The sequence below is a fragment of the Giraffa tippelskirchi genome, chromosome 12 (assembly GCF_054371585.1).
Source record: "Giraffa tippelskirchi isolate mGirTip1 chromosome 12, T2T-mGirTip1v1.2.pri, whole genome shotgun sequence".
Lineage (NCBI taxonomy): Eukaryota > Metazoa > Chordata > Mammalia > Artiodactyla > Giraffidae > Giraffa > Giraffa tippelskirchi.
Window position 1 is genome coordinate 58227258 of NC_137286.1, and position 17389 is coordinate 58244646.

The 17389-nt window shown below is 47.5% G+C and overlaps 1 protein-coding gene across 2 annotated transcripts in view; it reads right to left on the reverse strand.

Annotated features, from left to right (window-relative positions):
* IGF1R (insulin like growth factor 1 receptor) overlaps window positions 1–17389 on the reverse strand; it is a 306250-nt gene that overhangs the window by 47514 nt on the left and 241347 nt on the right. For both annotated transcript variants that reach the window (XM_081551233.1, XM_081551232.1), the window contains exons 4-6: window positions 15605–15917; window positions 11576–11724; window positions 8260–8404 (exon numbers count right to left, since the gene is read on the reverse strand). In XM_081551233.1, the coding sequence (XP_081407359.1) occupies window positions 8260–8404; window positions 11576–11724; window positions 15605–15917 (607 nt within the window). The remainder of the gene's footprint in view (window positions 1–8259; window positions 8405–11575; window positions 11725–15604; window positions 15918–17389) is intronic.

Consider the following 17389-nt stretch of genomic DNA (forward strand, 5'->3'; position numbering starts at 1 on the left):
AACAATAGCAACAATGTGATTCAAGGATAATGTCAAAACAGATAAAACACTAATTTGATGACCCCGATTATGCTTCTCACATTAGAGGCTGCTACTCAAATCATTCTCCAGAAACGCCTCTGGTTATAGCAGAGTATGTACAACACACTTGAAATCAGTGCACGGGAGAACAGATATGCTCTGTTACTCAACCGGAACAGCTTACATATTTGCTGTAGAAAGCCTGCCATTATCCCCGGGGTTAAATCCCATCCCATCCCCTCCGTGCAGCTCAGCGGGTAGGAGAGAGAACGGGATGGGGAGATGGGTCAGTTCCTCCTCCAGATGCACCCCACCCTGAAAAGTCTCAGCTCTGGTCACTGGAGAAGGTGGGGGAGAAGAAATGGCCCCTGAGGGGCAACCCCCCAGGCCACCCATCCAGGCGACAGCCACTCAGCGTCCAAGTTCAGGGCACACAAGGCAGATTTTCAGAGGGCTGGGCCCCACCGGGGGGGTTTCTCCTGAGCAGGTCTAGGGGTGTTGAGGATCTGCATTTTTAACCAGTGCTCAGGGGACGCTGATGCTGTGTGTGCTGGGACCACACCTGGAGAGGGACTGGTCTAACAGATGCTGAGCACCATGAGGGGCAGAGTGTCCAAAGCTGACCACGTCAGACGTCCATCCCGGTGGGTGGGCACAGAAGCAGCAGACACGGCCACCTCTGAAGGCGAGGCGGGGGGACAGCCAGCATCGGCAGCCGCTAGCCCAGGTCTCCCTAGAAAATCCCCACTCGGGGCGGCAAGAGAGTGGACAGCTCCAGCCTGGGGTCTGCAGCGCATCAGTACACCAGGCAGGCAGGGTCACGGCCGCACCCAAGTCCTCAGCACTGACAGCTCTGCTCCCTGCAGACCTCAGACCCCTCCTCATCCTGCCCCCACCCAGCCTATTTCCTTCTGGGGTTTGCTCCAGCACCTTCTACAAAACTGAGTCTAGGCACTGGTCCCACATTATGTGTGGTTTCCAAGACCCACTCAGAGATCCAACACACACACAGCAGAGAAGAAAGGACCCCAGCTCCCTTCCCAGAGCCAGGATGGACCAGACGGAAGCCCGGAGAGCTCCTCTGCCCTGGGGCGGGGTGCGCTGGGCACCTCCCGGCGCCCAGTGAGGTTCAGTCACACCCAGACCAGGCCTCTAACGGCCAGTCAGCCCACAGGCTGAGCTAAGCAGAAGCCCGGTTCCTGCCCGTACATCTCCCCGGGAGTTCCCGGGGCATTCCGAGACGGGGGTCCAGGACGACCGGTGCTGTCCACAAGCTGCGCGCAGGCACGCAGGTCCTCCGCTCCTTCTGTAGTTCCGTCCACTCGACTCACTCACGGGACCACAGGCGCCCTGCGGGTCTGCAGGAGGAGGAGCCGCTGCGCCCAGGGGGGACCTGCCCCCGGCCTGAAGCCTAGCCCCTCACTAGCCCTGGGCTGCACCCCGCAGGCGCCGGGGTAGCGGAGGGGCACATTGAGCCCGCGGGTCCAAAGCCGGCAGCTCGGAAGCCAAGAGGGGCTCCTCTCAGACCCACCTGGGGCCTCGAGATACATCCAGGGCCACCAAGTCAGGCGGCAAAAATGGGCAAGCCAATAAATGCTTTCCCTTCAGCGAGTGCTTACTCCCCAACATAGGAACATGCTGGAACATGAATGTGAAATATTGTCCAAAGGAATCGAGGCTCAGGCTAGGCACTGCAAGGCCACGTGTGCAGGCGGGTGGCCGGGACCTGAAAGGTGGGGTCCACAGTGCCCCTCCTTGCCAGGCCGCTGGTGCTGCTGCCCGGGGGAGGGGTGTCAGCCCTGCCCTCGGGCTAGTCCCAGCTCTGAAGGACGCTCTGCGGGTCAACACAAACCCTGGGGTCTGGCGGCTCCCAGGCGCCCAAGTCGTAACCACAAGGGACAAAATCTCCTTGTTGGTGCTGAAACCTCTGAGCCGAGAGTGAAGGCCAATTACCCAGGTCAAACTTCTGGCTCAACCTAGGATGAGGCTTTTATTTTAGTAAACTAATTTCACTAGCAGGGAATATAACCCTACTGAAAATACCTTCTGAACAAAACATCTCCTCAGGGGAGGGAGCATGAATTATAAATCAGGAATGTGACAAATGAATGGCAGGCACACTGAAATTCTGTGTATGTGATTAATCATTTTGAAAAGCAAGATTATCTTTTTACAGTAAATATAAACTTTTTTTTTTTTTTTTTTTTACAACACTGAGAAGGCCTGGAGCCAGGATACCAATATCAATAAAACTCAGTCGTTATGAAGCCCAAGTAAGCGACAGAAAATAAAAATAAAACCCTCATCACAATAATAACCAAGCCATTCACGAGCTGCCCGTCAATACCGCTCTTGTTTCCCCAGCCCTGGCTGGCGGCCCGCTGCCCCCACATTCCTTCCGAGATCAGGTGCGGATTAAGAGGTGGGAAAAGGCAGGAACTTGTCTGCGCATCTTCAACACACACATAAACACACTTAGATTTTATTGTCTCCTAAAGGAACAGGCTGATTAAGTCAATTGTTCTGTAAATGTGATTTCCTAATTGTTTCTAAGCTGACTGCCTTTACATTCAAAATGTATTTTTAAAAACTGTTTATTTTTCTGTCCCCTTCGAAGACTCCGTGGTGCCTGGATTTTATCTGTGTTGGTGTCCTTTGCCCAGCTCTTAAGGTTGCAAAAAATGTTTGTTTCTATGCTTGGGGTGAGTCCCATCTGCCAAAATGTAGATCACCATGGGAGGTTATCTCCCTGAAGACATCTATATATTACCTGCATCAACATTCTAAATGCCCAGCACATATTGCACACCTAACTGTTTTATTTATGGCTCCAGGCTCAGGGCTGTCTTACCTCTGAGTTGTCCACAGCACCACCTCCCCACCTGCTCAGATGAAGGGGAGGAAGGACTGCGAAGCAGAGGAAGGCAAAATGCTGGGGATTCTCCTCGTACTTAGAAGACAATGCCAGTTCTAGGGCTGGAGAATCGTCTCCAGTCTCATTAGGCAACAACTCTAGATAAAGCATTTCTTCAGCTTCTCCCTAGCTGGGACAGATGGGGCTGGGGGGGCGGGGAGGGCGGGGCAGGAAGGAACACTCTCCCCCTTTCCAAACTTCACTGACAGACTGGAAAAAAGCAATCATCATTCCCTTTATTTCTCAGAGAAAAAAACCACAGCCTCTTCCCTGCGGTCCCTAGGGGGCATCAGAACCCAGCATATGGGGGCCATCTCCAGCACTGTCCTCTGCAGCGGATGGAGGGCTTGGTCTTTCAACAGAGGCTGTCTCTAATCTGTCTGCAACAGACTGCTTTCGACCAGGTCCAAATCTCCCCCAAAGTTCAATATTTATACCAGCCTTGGGGGTTCAGCAAGGGTAGGAATTTATATTCACGTGTCTCTAGAACCAAACAGATACTCTAAAAATGTTTCCTCTTTGAGTGTTTTAAAAATAGCTTTACTGAGATATAATTTATCTACAAAAAAATTCACTCATTGTAAGCTTTTACAGTTCCAGGAGCTCAGTAAACTCACACAGGGGTCCAGCCATCCCCACGAGGCGGTGCTGGAGCCTCTCCACCCCTCCTCACTCTCAGCACCTCCAAAGCTCTTCATTCCCAGTGGTGCTCAACCTTTGATTCCAGCCCCAGCCCTTCACGGCTTTCTGTCTCCACAGTTTTGCCTTTTCCAGAAATCACTCATTAATGTACAATGTGGAGTCTCTCGTGGCTGGCTTTTTTTCACTTAACCTGATGTTTTTGAGGTTCATTCGTGTTGTGACATTATTGTTGGGCAGTAACCCATTGTGCCACGTTTTATTTATCTGCTCATCTGCTGATGAACATTTGGATTGCTTCCAGTGGGGCTTTTATTTGCTGCGGGGTGGGGGACGGTACTATGAATAATACTCCTATGAGCAATCCTGAACGAGTCTTGTGGGGCCGTGTTTTCGTTTCTCTTGGGTAGATACTGGGGTAGATCCTGGAACTGCTGAGTCACATGTCTGAGTGTACGTTTTTTGGAAATGCCAAAGAAGTGTTAAAGTATAGCCATGTTGCAACCTAATCTTAGAGCTGCAAGAAGATAGAATAAAGTACAAAGTGTTGCAAAGCCAAGTGGTAGAGACATGAGCAGAGATGCCTGAGTGTATCCAAGACTCCGGTTCTTATAACCCACCACCTCAGTCTAACTCTTCTTCCTTTTAGGGCAACTATCCTCAGTGGCACCAACAAATCTGAAATTTTAACTCATTTATCTGATGCTATCACAAAAACTCCAAACTTTGGCCACCTCATGCAAAGAGTTGACTCATTGGAAAAGACCCTGATGCTGGGAAGGATTGGGGGCAGGAGGAGAAGGGGACGACAGAGGATGAGATGGCTGGATGGCATCACTGACTCGATGGACTTAAGTTTGGGTAAACTCCAGGAGTTGGTGATGGACAGGGAAGCCTGGCGTGCTGCGATTCATGGGGTCGCAAAGAGTCGGACACGACTGAGCGACTGAACTGAACTGATCACAAAACAGCGTTGTTCAAAATAAGGGAATTTTTTCAGATGACAGAAATATCTTCTTTCTTTTTCAAGGGCTTACAAATTAGCCATTTCATAGAAATCTTGTACATGTGTATTCCAAAATCTACTTCCTTCCAAAGTAGCAGAACTTTGGTCTTAATGTCTAAGGTTATTACTCCAGAAACACATCACCTTACACAGAGTGATATCCTCAAGGAAGTACTGGCCATTTGAATTCTTCTGGCTTACCATCACCTTATACAGAGTGATGTCCTCAAGGAAGCACTGGCCATCTGAATTCTTCTGGCTTAACCTTAGACTGCCTATGTTGTCTGGCCCCCTTCTCGAGAGACAAGCAGCCCTGCCGCCTGTTCCCACATAATTTTGCCCTGTGTCCATCAGCATCCTGGAAGTCAGATTCTAGAATCAGCTCACTCTGAGTGAGGACTAAGAGGTCTACTCCAGGTAACGTTCTTGAATTTCATATTTTGGACTTGACTTTGTAGTCTGGGCTACTCAGGAGACATTTGGGGACAGGTCTCCGTTCTAGTTTGGAAAGCAAAGGGTGACACATAAAAAGGATTTATGTACTACTAATTTGTCTGTTCAGCATCAAAACAGAAGGCTATAAAACTTTCTTCCCACTGGACCAAGTGGAAGCACTTATTTGGTCATGAGAGATATAAGAAAAATCATACTTTAAGACAACAGTGTGACAAAAAAATATCTAGGCAAAAAATCAAAGTGTTTTGGGGACATGCTTATGAGAAGAAGAAATAAAGGGGTAAAGCAGTGGTTTCCAATCTGGCCAAACACTGAAATTACCTGGCAATCTTTAGAAAAGCACTGATGCTTAGATCCCACCCATAAACATTCTGACTGAATTGGGATGGAGTGCAACTTGGCCATCAGGATTCCTTAAAAGCCCCCGGATGACTCTTATGTATAGCAAAGTGTGGGAACCCCTGGGGTAAAAGTCATCTTGGTTTATAGCAAAAGCACATGGAAGTGAAAGGTTCTACTAACACTCTGGTAACTCAAACATCCTGAACAGGTTCCACTGTCTATCCAAATTATAACCTCCACACCTGGGTGCATAACAGCTTACGTAATCCTAATACCACCTACCTTTCCAGCATTTTTTGCCGAACAGGTCCCAGGACGCCCCAGCTCGTTGCCTCTGCTGCTGCTCTCCTGTCCTGAAACGCCTTTCTTCACCCTCCGCTCGCGGAGCGTTTCCGGAAACCCTCCGAGGCCCATCTCCAAAGCCACCTCTTCTCAGAAGCCTGTCTGATCTTTCTTAATCAGATATCTGACTCTTTCTCATGCCCATGGCATGTGCCCTTTCTTTCCCTGTGGCACTTGGCCAAGTGCGCTCAGCACTGCTGGCATTTATCTATTTACCATCCTCCTTTCTTTTCTGCTTCCTTTGGACTCTTCTTGCATTTTTTATAGTTTTAGGTGTACGTATAGTGATTCATAGTTTTTACAGTTCACTTCTGTTTTTTGGCCATACCACGTGGCTTGTGGGATCTTAATTCTGTGACCAGGGATCGAAACTGCATCCCCTGTATTCCTAACCACTGGACCATCATGGAAGTCCCCACAATTTTTAAAGGTTATAGTCCATTTATAGTTATTATAAAATCTCAGCCATGTCCCCTGTGTTGTGCATTTTATCCCTGCAGCTTCTTTTATAGTAGTAGTTTGTACCTCCTAATCTCCTATCCCTATACTCCCCACCCTCTCCCCTCTCCCCTGCTGGTAACCACTAGTCTGTTCTCTGTATCTGTGTGACTCTTCTTATAGGAGTGAAGGGGCTGGACCTAACCTCCTTCCTAAGTCTGAGGAGGAGAAATACAGAACTGAGTTGTTCCTGGTCACACCTGATCCAAAGCCAGCTGCAGGGGTACTCATCACAAGCAAGGTTACGACCCAGACCGTTTTGGTCATGGGTGAGGAAGGCAGTCAAAGGAACACAGCTCTCGTGAAGAGAGGCTGGGTTCTCAAGTGCTCCGGCTACAGAGAGAGCCTCCCAGCAATGGCAGGAAGAAATCCAAGGCTGGAAGCTTAGCCTCCTCAGAGCTACCAGGGCGACTGACCATCGGCAGGCTCACCACTGCCATCCCCTGACAAATAAAGAACTAAGAGCAGGGGAGGCCTGAAGCTTCGCCGAGCCTGGAAGTGGTCCAAACACCTAAGAGACGACACGTATACGTAAGAAGACCCCACTGGGACTTCAGGCTTTACACAAGATTCAGATAATAAGAAATACGTCATAAATATTTTTGCAAATACAAATCACACTTTAATTTTCAGCTACACTTGAGTGCATAATACTTTTAGTTAACACACAACTGATAGGTAATCACGTCATGTAATAATTTCTAATAAAAATTAATTGAACTCTCCTGCTAGCTCCCCCCTCTATACATATCACTTGCTCAACCTGGGGGTGGGGGTGGGGGTGGGGAAGTGTATCCTCAAGCAGAAGGAAAACTTGCAGGTACCAATATGCTAAAGAAGAGGTGCTTACCATCACCAGAGTTTCCAGAAAAACCTACTTGGAGGAAAAGAAAAAATAGCTGTGCTAAAATTCATTTTAAAGTTTACTACAACCAACAATAACCATCACCTCAAACTGGCAGGGCCTTGGCTTGCTATGTTGGTGACCTGGGACGTCTGGGCTGAGCGCAGCAGCAGCCTCCGTGGATTCACCAGGAGAAAGAAGTTTTTCTAAAGAATCAGGGTTCCCAGCGGGGAGGACAGAGTGCTTTTCAAGGATGGAATGAAGTGCTGCCCCCTCTCTTTGGCTATATCAGATGATGGAATTTTAAGAATTCAAGACTGACCAAGAGTGAGTCTGAGAAAAGCAGGAAGGCTGTAAGGAAACCCTTATGTGGTAACTTTATCCATCGGGGCACATAAATCAGCAAAGACAACCTTTCTCATGACCTTCCCACCTCTTGTTTTCCTAAATTATTTCCCCAAATTCTCTTTAGAAGGAGTTAACTCATTAATGGGTGTCTCCTTTTATTTCGAAGCAGTAGCTTAAAGCCAGGCAAGAATTGTATTTAAAGGGGAGCCTGTGAAGAGAAGCGAACGTGCAAAGGAACACCCCGGGGTGAATTCCGGAGGGAATCTGTCCATGTGTGCACTTGTGAAGCACCCACTTTCATTCTTCAAGCGGTGAATGGCCTCGGGCGACGCTAAAACCCTTATCACAAAGCGCATCTCTGCAGAAGGCAAACATTCTAGCAGTAGCGCAAATCCTATGAGCTGATCAATGGAAACAATTCTGTGAATCAAGATTTCTTTGTAACAAAATGAACTGTTCATACGCCTCCAAATCTCTGGCGTTCCAACACGTCTGAAAAGACGTAATGGCTTTTACGTAGTGGACCACAGCATCCCGAGGGAGACAAGGGGCCCGGGACGATGGTTTCACGGAGAGGTGAGCCCGTCAGCCCCCCGCTCGGTGCTTTTGGTCCCCGTGCGTCCCTGTCTGCTGCTTTGCCGGCCACAGGCAGACACCCGACCCCGGACGGGTCACGACCCAGGCGCGAGGATGGGGAATCCTGACTGCAGGAGACTCCCCTCGAAGAGGTGCCCCGCGCAGGGCGCCCCCACTGCGGGCACTTCCGCTTCTTTTTAACGAGAAAACCTTGAAGGCAGCGCGCTTACACGGTGGCGGGAGGGCGTCAGGGGCTGAAACAGGAGCTCTTACCCCTCTAGCTGCTCCTCCCCTAGGATCTGGCGCAGGTTCTTCAGGAAGGACAGGGAGACCAAGGCGTGGGAGTGGCGGATCTTCACGTAGCCCGTCACCACCTCGATGAGTCCCATGAAGTTCTCCAGTTCCGAAGCGATGTTGTCTGTGGTGCGGGGGAGAGGGTTACTGCGCGCCTGGTCACACGGGGGACACACGTGGTTTCTCGCAGACCCGTGTGGACAGCAATCCAGGGCAGGTCTTGTTTCCCTGGTGCCTCTGAGATGCGAGGCCTCCCAGGATCCCTGCCCTTTGTCAAAAATGCGTTTCCCTAAGCGTGGCTTTCAACTCCCATCGTCGCCTGGGATGGGCCCCGAGGTGGGGGGAGGGCAGTTTCTAGAAGGCTGAGGGCTGCAGCTCCCAGGCTGATTAACAGAATGTAAAATCGTAAACACCAGACTGCCAATTAACTAAGGCGGACACATCCAGGGAACATCTCTAATATGCTCTGTCAACAGCACTGCCTCCACAGTAGAAGGGCATGACTAAACAAACAATGTTTTCTCATCTCACTAGGAACTGCTTCTGCTGCATTCCTAGTTCCTAAGATACAGGGATCTATATTTAAAGATTCCATCTTACTAAAACTGCAGGAAAATGCGCCAAAATATTAACAATGGTTATTAGCAGGGAATTTTCAATAATTCACTTCTACGCTTCTAAATTTTCTATAATGCACATTCATGATTCTCACAGGTGGAAAAGAGTTGGGAACATCATTGCTAACACACGTGCAAAAATGACAAGATGTATGAACAGTATATTTTCTTTACTCTTACAGCCTTTTTCTCACAGTAAATAGAAAGCATAAGCTTCAGTTCAACTTATGCCAAAATTACAAGGCATACTATAATGAATTGGGTGTGGTTCAACCAATGGAGAATCCCATGGACGGAGGAGCCTGGTAGGCTGCAGTCCATGGGGTCGCTAGGAGTCAGACACGACTGAGCGACTTCACTTTTACTTTTCACTTTCATGCACTGGAGAAGGAAATGGTAACCCACTCCAGTATTCTTGCCTGGAGAATCCCGGGGACGGGGGAGCCTGGTGGGCTGCTGTCTATGGGGTCGCGCAGAGTCGGACACGACTGAAGCGACTTAGCAGCAGTAGCAGCAACCAATGGAATTGTACTTTGTATGACCGGTGAAGGCTTAGTTACTAAAAGGTTCTGTTTTGCTTTCCACTGATAAACATCAAAGAATAAGGGTACTGTCCTCCAGGGTAAGGCTCTATGTTTGTGTACAGAGTGACGGCTTTCCAAGAGAAGTGGAGAAATTCAAGTTGTAAAGACTAGCGGTTGCCTACAGTTGATGTTTCAAGGAAAAGATTCTGAATTAAACATGTGGCAGGACTCATGCCTTTCAGTCAAGGCTGAGGAGGGGGCTTTCCAATAAGATGTCCAACCAATTTCCTGCGGTGGATATGAACTGGAAGGCACATTTCATGAGCATGCACAAATATGTACCAATTCCTCCTCAAACTATATAGTAAACTATACTTCCTGATTCATGGATTGAAGTTTTTAAAAAATATTTTGAGGATGCATGTGTGCATGCTCAGTTGTTCAGTCATGTCCGACTTTGCAACCCCATGGACTGTAGCTCACTATGCTCCTCTGTCCATGGGATTTCCCAGGCAAGAATTTTGGAGTGGGTTGTCATTTCCTTCTCCTATTTTGAGGACACAAATATGAAAAATAAAAGAAGGGTTAGGCACTTAAGGCTTACTTGGTGGCTCAGACAGTAAAGAATCTGCCTGCAATGCAGGAGATTTGAGTTCGATCCCTGGATTGGAAAGATCCCATGGAGAAGGGAATGGCAACCCACTCCAGTATTCTTGCCTGGAGAATTCAATGGACTGAAGAGCTTGGTGAGCTCCAGTCCATGGGGTCTCAAAGAGTTGGACACGACTGAGCGACTATCACTTTTAGGCACTTAAAGGGTACGTTCTAGGGAATGAGGAAATCTGTTTGAGAAATTAGGAAATCTAGTAAGAGCAAAAAGAATAAAACTTCAGAATACCATGAAAGCAATAAAATTCTAGCTGTGTGGAAATAAAGTTCTCTCTGTTGTGGAGGGGTGAAAGGTGTTGTGAAAATCAAGGGCTATCCAAAAATTCTAAAAAACTAAGCAGAAAGCTTGATGCTGTCATCTCTAAATCCTAAGAATAGCAGTCACTCGTTGTACAAATAGTATCAATATTAAGGGAAAGTAAATGCACAGAATGCTGTGTGCTGTGCTTAGCCGCTCAGTTGTGTCCGACTCTGGGTGACCCCGTGGACTGGAGCCCTCCAGGCTCTTCTGTCCATGGGATTCTCCAGGCCAGAATACTGGAGTGGGTCGCGCCATGCCCTTCTCCAGTGGATCTTCCCAATCCAGGGATGGAACCAAGGTGTCCCGCATTACAGGCGGATTCTTTACCATCTGAGCCACCAGGGAAGTCCCTCAAACCATATAAATTTTTTTTTTTAAGAATTTAGAAAAAAAGTCCCTTTCAACCTCAGCACCTTCTTACTATATTTGTCCTAGCTTACGAAACTATCAGTACCTTCATCAGGTGGTTCCAGTGGTAGAGAATTTAAGGCACCATAACTAGAAGCCCTTGTCAATTACAGATCAGAACTGAAAATATCACCAAATAAGTCAATCAGAAATGCTTCACACATGCAATTGCCTGGAACACCAGCTACTGAAAATAGTGGCGAATCCTACAGAGGGTGGTGAGACTGAAGTTTCAAATACACGCTGACATACATATACTTGTATCTCTCTTGGTTCTCAGAAGTAAATTTGGAGATGGACTGAATAAAACTTTGGACTGAATAAAACTTTAAACTGATATCATTAAACCCTTCCCTTGCTCAGTCTCTTCCACATATCCAAGTAACCAAGACTCTCTGGACTTAAAGCTCTGAGGCCTTGGCTCTGGCTGGAGACTGCTGAGTCACACCTCTGATCCATCCGTCTCTCCTGAGGTTTGGATGTGTTGAGACATGCATATCCTGCATAAGATGTGACTTAAGAGAGATGAGGGATGACCCTGTGCAGAAATAAATGCTGTGCCCATGGCTAAAATGCCGACTGCCTTTCAATCTCTTGTTCTCTCTTTTTTTAATCTTTGAGGGAAGCTCAAAGGAGGGGCACTGAGCATGTGGCTTACGTACCATGTTGTTTTTCTAGGCCCATACTTTAGTTGTGAGTCACGGACAAGTAGGAAAAGCTCAACAAAAGAAAACCAAGAGGTCTGGCCCTCTCTTCCAGGAAGAGGGAATACTTACTGCCGCGTCGGATATTGATGAGCAGATTGCCTTTGAAGATGGTGCATCCTTGGAGCATCTGAGCAGAAGTGACAGAATCAATGGTCTTTGTCTTCTTTTCTTCCTCACACACTTTGGGACAAGGGCCTTCGCAAGGGATGCAGTACATGCTGTTGAAAATAAAACAACCCAACTCACTGAAAGCTGAGTCTGTCTTCCTGCATTACAAAAATTCTTAAAAGATATGCTTTTATTCCAGGTGTCTTTATAGTCCACATTACAGAAAGCAGCTGGCAGAAGCATTCGAGTGGTCATACTGTTGCTCATTCCCAAGCGTACCCAGGGTAAGCCACTCAAACAGCAATCCAAAGGAGAAACTGCCTACAAAGGAAAAACGTGCTGTCTGTTTCCAGACAAAACACATGATACACCCTTGAGGCATGTGTGTATCATAGGCTGGGGCTGGTGAGCCAGCTGGTCCCATGTGAGAGAAACAGCTTTGCAGAAGGGAGACACCAGGGGATCCCAAGAAGAACAGAGCTGTTCTCTGAGGTCGTGGGCCCTGCTGGCGTACCTGGAGGAGCTGCTGGGAGAGTGGACGGGGACGCCAAAGGGACAGCAGTGTCCCCGCCACTGATCAGAACCGAACTCCTGCAGCCAGCGGCCCAGGGAGGGATTCCAAAAGGCACGTGCTGTAGCACAGATCCATTATTTTCTTGCTAAAGCACCACTGAAATAATTTCTTGACAGCGTTTGGCAGAAACTTGTAAATCGATCCAAATGTTGTTTTTGCTGCATACACAATAAAAACAGGAACTTCCATTGCTTTGTAATGAGTTCCTATTTCACATGCAATCTTGGACGTGCCACAAACCCACCAACAGCCAGGGACTAGCGAGTGACCTTGGTACTTTTCCTTATTTAGGGAATAGCGGACAAAACACTAATCCAACTCTCTGAACCGCAGAAAGCTGGGTCAATTTCCAAACAAAATAAATGATACAACATTATGGGATGTGTGTGTAATAGGATGGTGAACTGGAGAGCCACATATTTACATGATTACTCTTGAATGATCTTTCAAACTTCATGAAGATAAGTGAGAAACATCCAGGAAAGCAGTGTAAGTTAAAGCTCTTAGCATTAAGTACTGCCCTCCATCACTGAACTTCACCGCATATCTAAGGCAGAGATGAAGGGCTTTGTTTAAAAGCTTATAGATAAATACAATTTCCCTACTGTTTTCTTATTTCATGTTGGGAAAACATGAGAGAAGGTTTCCAGAGGAAACGCGCCGACCATAGCAATGGAGCTTTCCCCTTTCTCTGACACCACAACACTTTCACTTCTAGAGCCTGCAGCAGCTTTTCCTCAGCATTCCTTGTTGGTCTTTTATTGCTTCTAATTTACCTACATACCATATAAGGCCCCACCTCCCTTTTCAAAAACGTGGTTTGAAATAATTACAGACACACAGCAACTTACAAAAATAGTACAGAGGGGCTCTGTGCATCCTTCACCCAGTCCCCACGGTGGCTCCAGCCTACAGCATGACAATGCAACAGGAAGCCCAGGAGACTGACAGGGGCACAGCTCAAGAGTATCCTTCTACGTCACCCTATCACCCGAGTGGTCCCAGCGAGCCGGCCCACCCCACCAACATCTCCCGCGTGCTGCCCGTTCAGTCATCCTGCCCCGCGGCAGCCACTCATCTCTTCTCCATCTCTGTGATGCTGGTGTGTGACCTTGTGAGACTGTTTTTTTTTTTTTTTTTTTACACAACAGCATAATGTCCTTGAGATCCATCCATGTTGTGTGTGTTTGAATAGTTTGTTTCTTTTTATGGCTGATTGATATTCCATGGTGTGATGGATCACGGGTTGCTTGGCCCTTTACCTATTGTGGAGCATCTGTGCTATTTTCAGGCTTTGGCTGTTAAAAGCTGCTACTGATGACTGTGTGCATGCTTTTGTGGGAACTTAAGTTTTCATTTCTCTGGAATAAATGTTCAAGAGGGTAACTTCTGGGTTGTAGGTTAAGTGTGTGTTTCGTTCCCCTGACATTTTATTCAAATAGCAATTTCTGAACCAAACACCTTTCTTAAAATGTCTAGGAATCAGCAAGTACTTTAAAAAATGTTTTTCTAAGGAAGTGCTCTGATTGCATGTTTATAGTTGAAGCTTCCTCAAATCCATTCTGGTACAGAGAGGGTATAAACAGTATTAAAAAATAAGTATTTTAAATAAGTGTCAAATAGGCCTTAAAGGCTGAGGTGTGGGGGGAGTTGTTATTAGTTCTTGATGGTGTTTTATTTTAAAGTGGAAAAGGTAGATCTGTAGCTTTGAACAGACTGCAAGCGTGAGTAGGAAAAATAACAGCTTAATTCTTCGAAGAATGAATTACAGTAGAAGAAGCTCACAGGGCACAGCGCCCCTGCTTCACCCACGATGCTGGCAGCTGCACATGACTGAATGCCTCCAGCATCAAAAGAAACACAGCGGCTGGGCGAGGAAGTTATGAGCCCCCGGCCATGCACCAGCTGCCCCAGCTCAGCCCCCAGCCCGGGGAGGAGCTGCCGCGGCGGCAAGTTAGTGGCTAAAGTTGTGTGTGAGTCCTGTGAGTCTGGGCAGGAACTGTGGTGGAGCCTAAACTGGGTTCCAGGCACTGCCCAGGGACTGGCAAAGCCATTTTAAGTTCTAGGGCTGCCAATAAAATGTGAGCAAAATGTGGCAGACTTATTTTGGGTGGAATATGTATACTCCACAGTTCACCAGTATCCTTGGCACATTTACCATTTCAAAGAATTTAGAGTAATTTTTACTATTACAGTCATTACAGAAACGATGACAGGCAGAGTGTTCTACATTTAATATTATGAAATAACGTGAGCGTTATCTCTGATTTGAAGTTAAGCCTATGGAAGGAGCAACATCTCCAAATATTACACTGGAAACAGATGCTCCTTTACCAAGACTTGCTTGATGAGGTTTGCAGAAACAGAAGGTAGCACACAGAAGGGAAATTACACATTACACTCAAAATGAAGATTTCCTTTTCCAGCGGTAGTTTGTATTTGTTGAATAGCTTTATTTTTTAAGAACCCGAAATAGAAGGGTCCTCTGGTGTAGTCATGAAGCAGGCATTTTTAGTCCATTCCATCAGAAGGACTCCTTCTTGAGTGTTCTCTGCTCTGGTCCAGAAGCGGGACCAGCAAACCCAGGTCTCAAACCTTATCTTGCTTGCAAGGTTAAAATTCTATATTTTGTAAGAATGCTGGCATTGCTTTTTCAAAAACTTAAACCTAATAACAGCTTCACAGAAGTCTGGTTGGCATGCACCAGAGGGATGTTGCTGTCAGGAACTTCTTCGCTTCCAAAGCTTAATGTCCAGGAAGGAAAATGAGACACAGAGAAAACTGAGGGAGGGTGAAGGCTGTGTGTGCAGCGATGTGATGGAGTGTGTGTGTGTGTGTGTGTGTGTGTGTACGCGCGCGTGTGTGTAGCAATGGGATGGAACACACTGCTTGTTTGGAGTGGAGGGCAGAAGCCAGTGCTAAGAGGTGTGTGTGTGCAGCGATGTGATGGAGTGTGTGTATGTGTGTGTATGTGTAGCAATGGGATGGAACACACTGCTTGTTTGGAGTGGAGGACAGAAGCCAGTGCTAAGAGCCTATGCCTGCTCACTGACTCACGGATGCTGGTAGGGTTGCTCCGTCTTCCCTCCCGCACTTCCAAAGCCTTCACTAGTCTAGTGTTGAGTAGCCCTGGAGGTGAGAAAACCTGTCTATAGTCTCCCCTACCCACCGGCTCTGGGGGAGAGCCCCGCATGCGCACAGGGAGTCAGGGCCCTCCTGGGACCTGAGCCAGCAAATCAGGCACTTCACTCCAACCGTCCAGGCGGGCTGCTTCCAAACCAGAAGACCTGCCCGTGGCGCCTGGCGCCATCAGCAGCCGGAGTCACGCCGGCCCTCCGCAGGGCCCCGACTCCCTTAGCCTCCCCAGGGTCGCGCCTGGATGGAGCCAGGCAGCGCCCTCCCGCGCCCACACTGACCTCTGGCTCCCGTTGCGGATGAAGCCCGACGGGCACTCCTGCATGCACTCGCCGTCGTGGATGACGAAGCCCTCGGAGTCGTTGCTCTCGGCGTTGGGGATGTTGGCGCAGAAGTCGCGGTCCACGCAGCGCCAGCCCTCGAAGCGGTAGGTGCTGGGCGGGCAGCTGGGCACGCAGACGCCGGCGTAGTAGTAGTGGCGGCAGGCCACGCAGGCAGTGGCGTTGTCGGGCGCGCTGCAGCTGCCCAGGCACTCGGGGTGGCAGCACTCGTGGGTCTCCGTGCACGCCCGCTTCCCGCACGCGCTGGGGCACACTGTGGGGAGAGGCAGAGCGTGAGGCCGCTGGGCGCTGGGGCCCCCACCCGGCACCCCCCGCCTCCCGCGGGGGCCCCCCGACGCCTGAATCCACAGTGTTACAGGTTGAGGATTTCACTGGGACAGGGAGCAGGACTTTGCCTTCCGAGTCCGGTGAGCAGGGTTAACATCCAGCCTCTCCTAGCTGACTCTGTCTGGTCTTGGAGGAGTGCTTAACGGTCTCTGACCTTGATCTTCTCTTTTCTCATCTACTAAACGGGGTAGTAGCCCCCATCTAGGGAGGTTACCTGTGGCATGGGTGATACCTTGGAAGCACTATGTGGACCATACACTTTATTATTACTTTAGAAGGCATTATTTGTGCTACTCAATCTGCATATTGCATGTGTTCCTTACTGAAATATCTTTAAATATTTCTGATATCTGTAAATATGTTTAAATAGTGTGCAGAAATGCTCATTTATTTTTAAAATGATTAAACTAGAATGTGCTAAAGATGATACTATTCGGGTTGACAAATTAGCTTTAGAAAGTTTGTGCCTGCCTGTATCATACCAAAGGTCTCACCCAAGATAAACAATGATATTAACATATTCATGTACCACAACCTAATATATCACAGAGAAGCCCCCATGTCTGATGGTTTTTCTCACATTAAGAGTGGATGGGTGGGCAGTGTCTCCAGCCCAGAGGACCATAAGATATCATTACAAACCATCTCCCGTAAGCCCTTCTATGTTAAAGATAAGTGAAAGGAGTGTCTAAAAGAGCCAGAGAGCCACAATTCTTGTCCCAAATAGATGAGCTGGCATTTCTCTCTATAACAGTGCCGTAAGGATCACACTCTAGGGGCCGTTAGCCTTACTAGCAAATGAAGTACAGGTCAACAAAATACGAAATCTGGTTTGCATTATCTGCTTCCTACTTTTTCCACGAGTTGGAAAACACAAAATTATTTAAATATGTAGATTATTGACTCTGACATGCATTATTTAGTGAAGATTCTATTATTGTTTTTCTTTATAATGAAAAAGATGAAGAAAATCAGAAATCAGATTACAAACTACATTGTCCACAATGGCACTTTATCAGTACCTCCATGAAGACTCCCCCACCAGATCATTTTCTATGCTTGTGCATACACATACAAATGCAAACATCTATAAAAAAAGGATCAAGTCATTCTGAAAACATTTTTTGGCATAACATACTGTGAATTTGACAATAATTTAACAGCTGCATCGCATGCCATAGTATAGTGCATCGTAAGTTGTAATCACTTTCCTGCTATTAGACATTTCATTTATTCCCAACATTCTATTAGGACAATGAGCAGTCAATCTTCATGTGAATTCTTGATTATTTCAATAGAATCAGTTTCCAGAGTTAGCCTTCCCGGGGTTGAACTGTCCTCTGGTAAGTTGGTACCAATCTACACATCTGGTAGCTGCATGCAGGAGTACCTATTTTA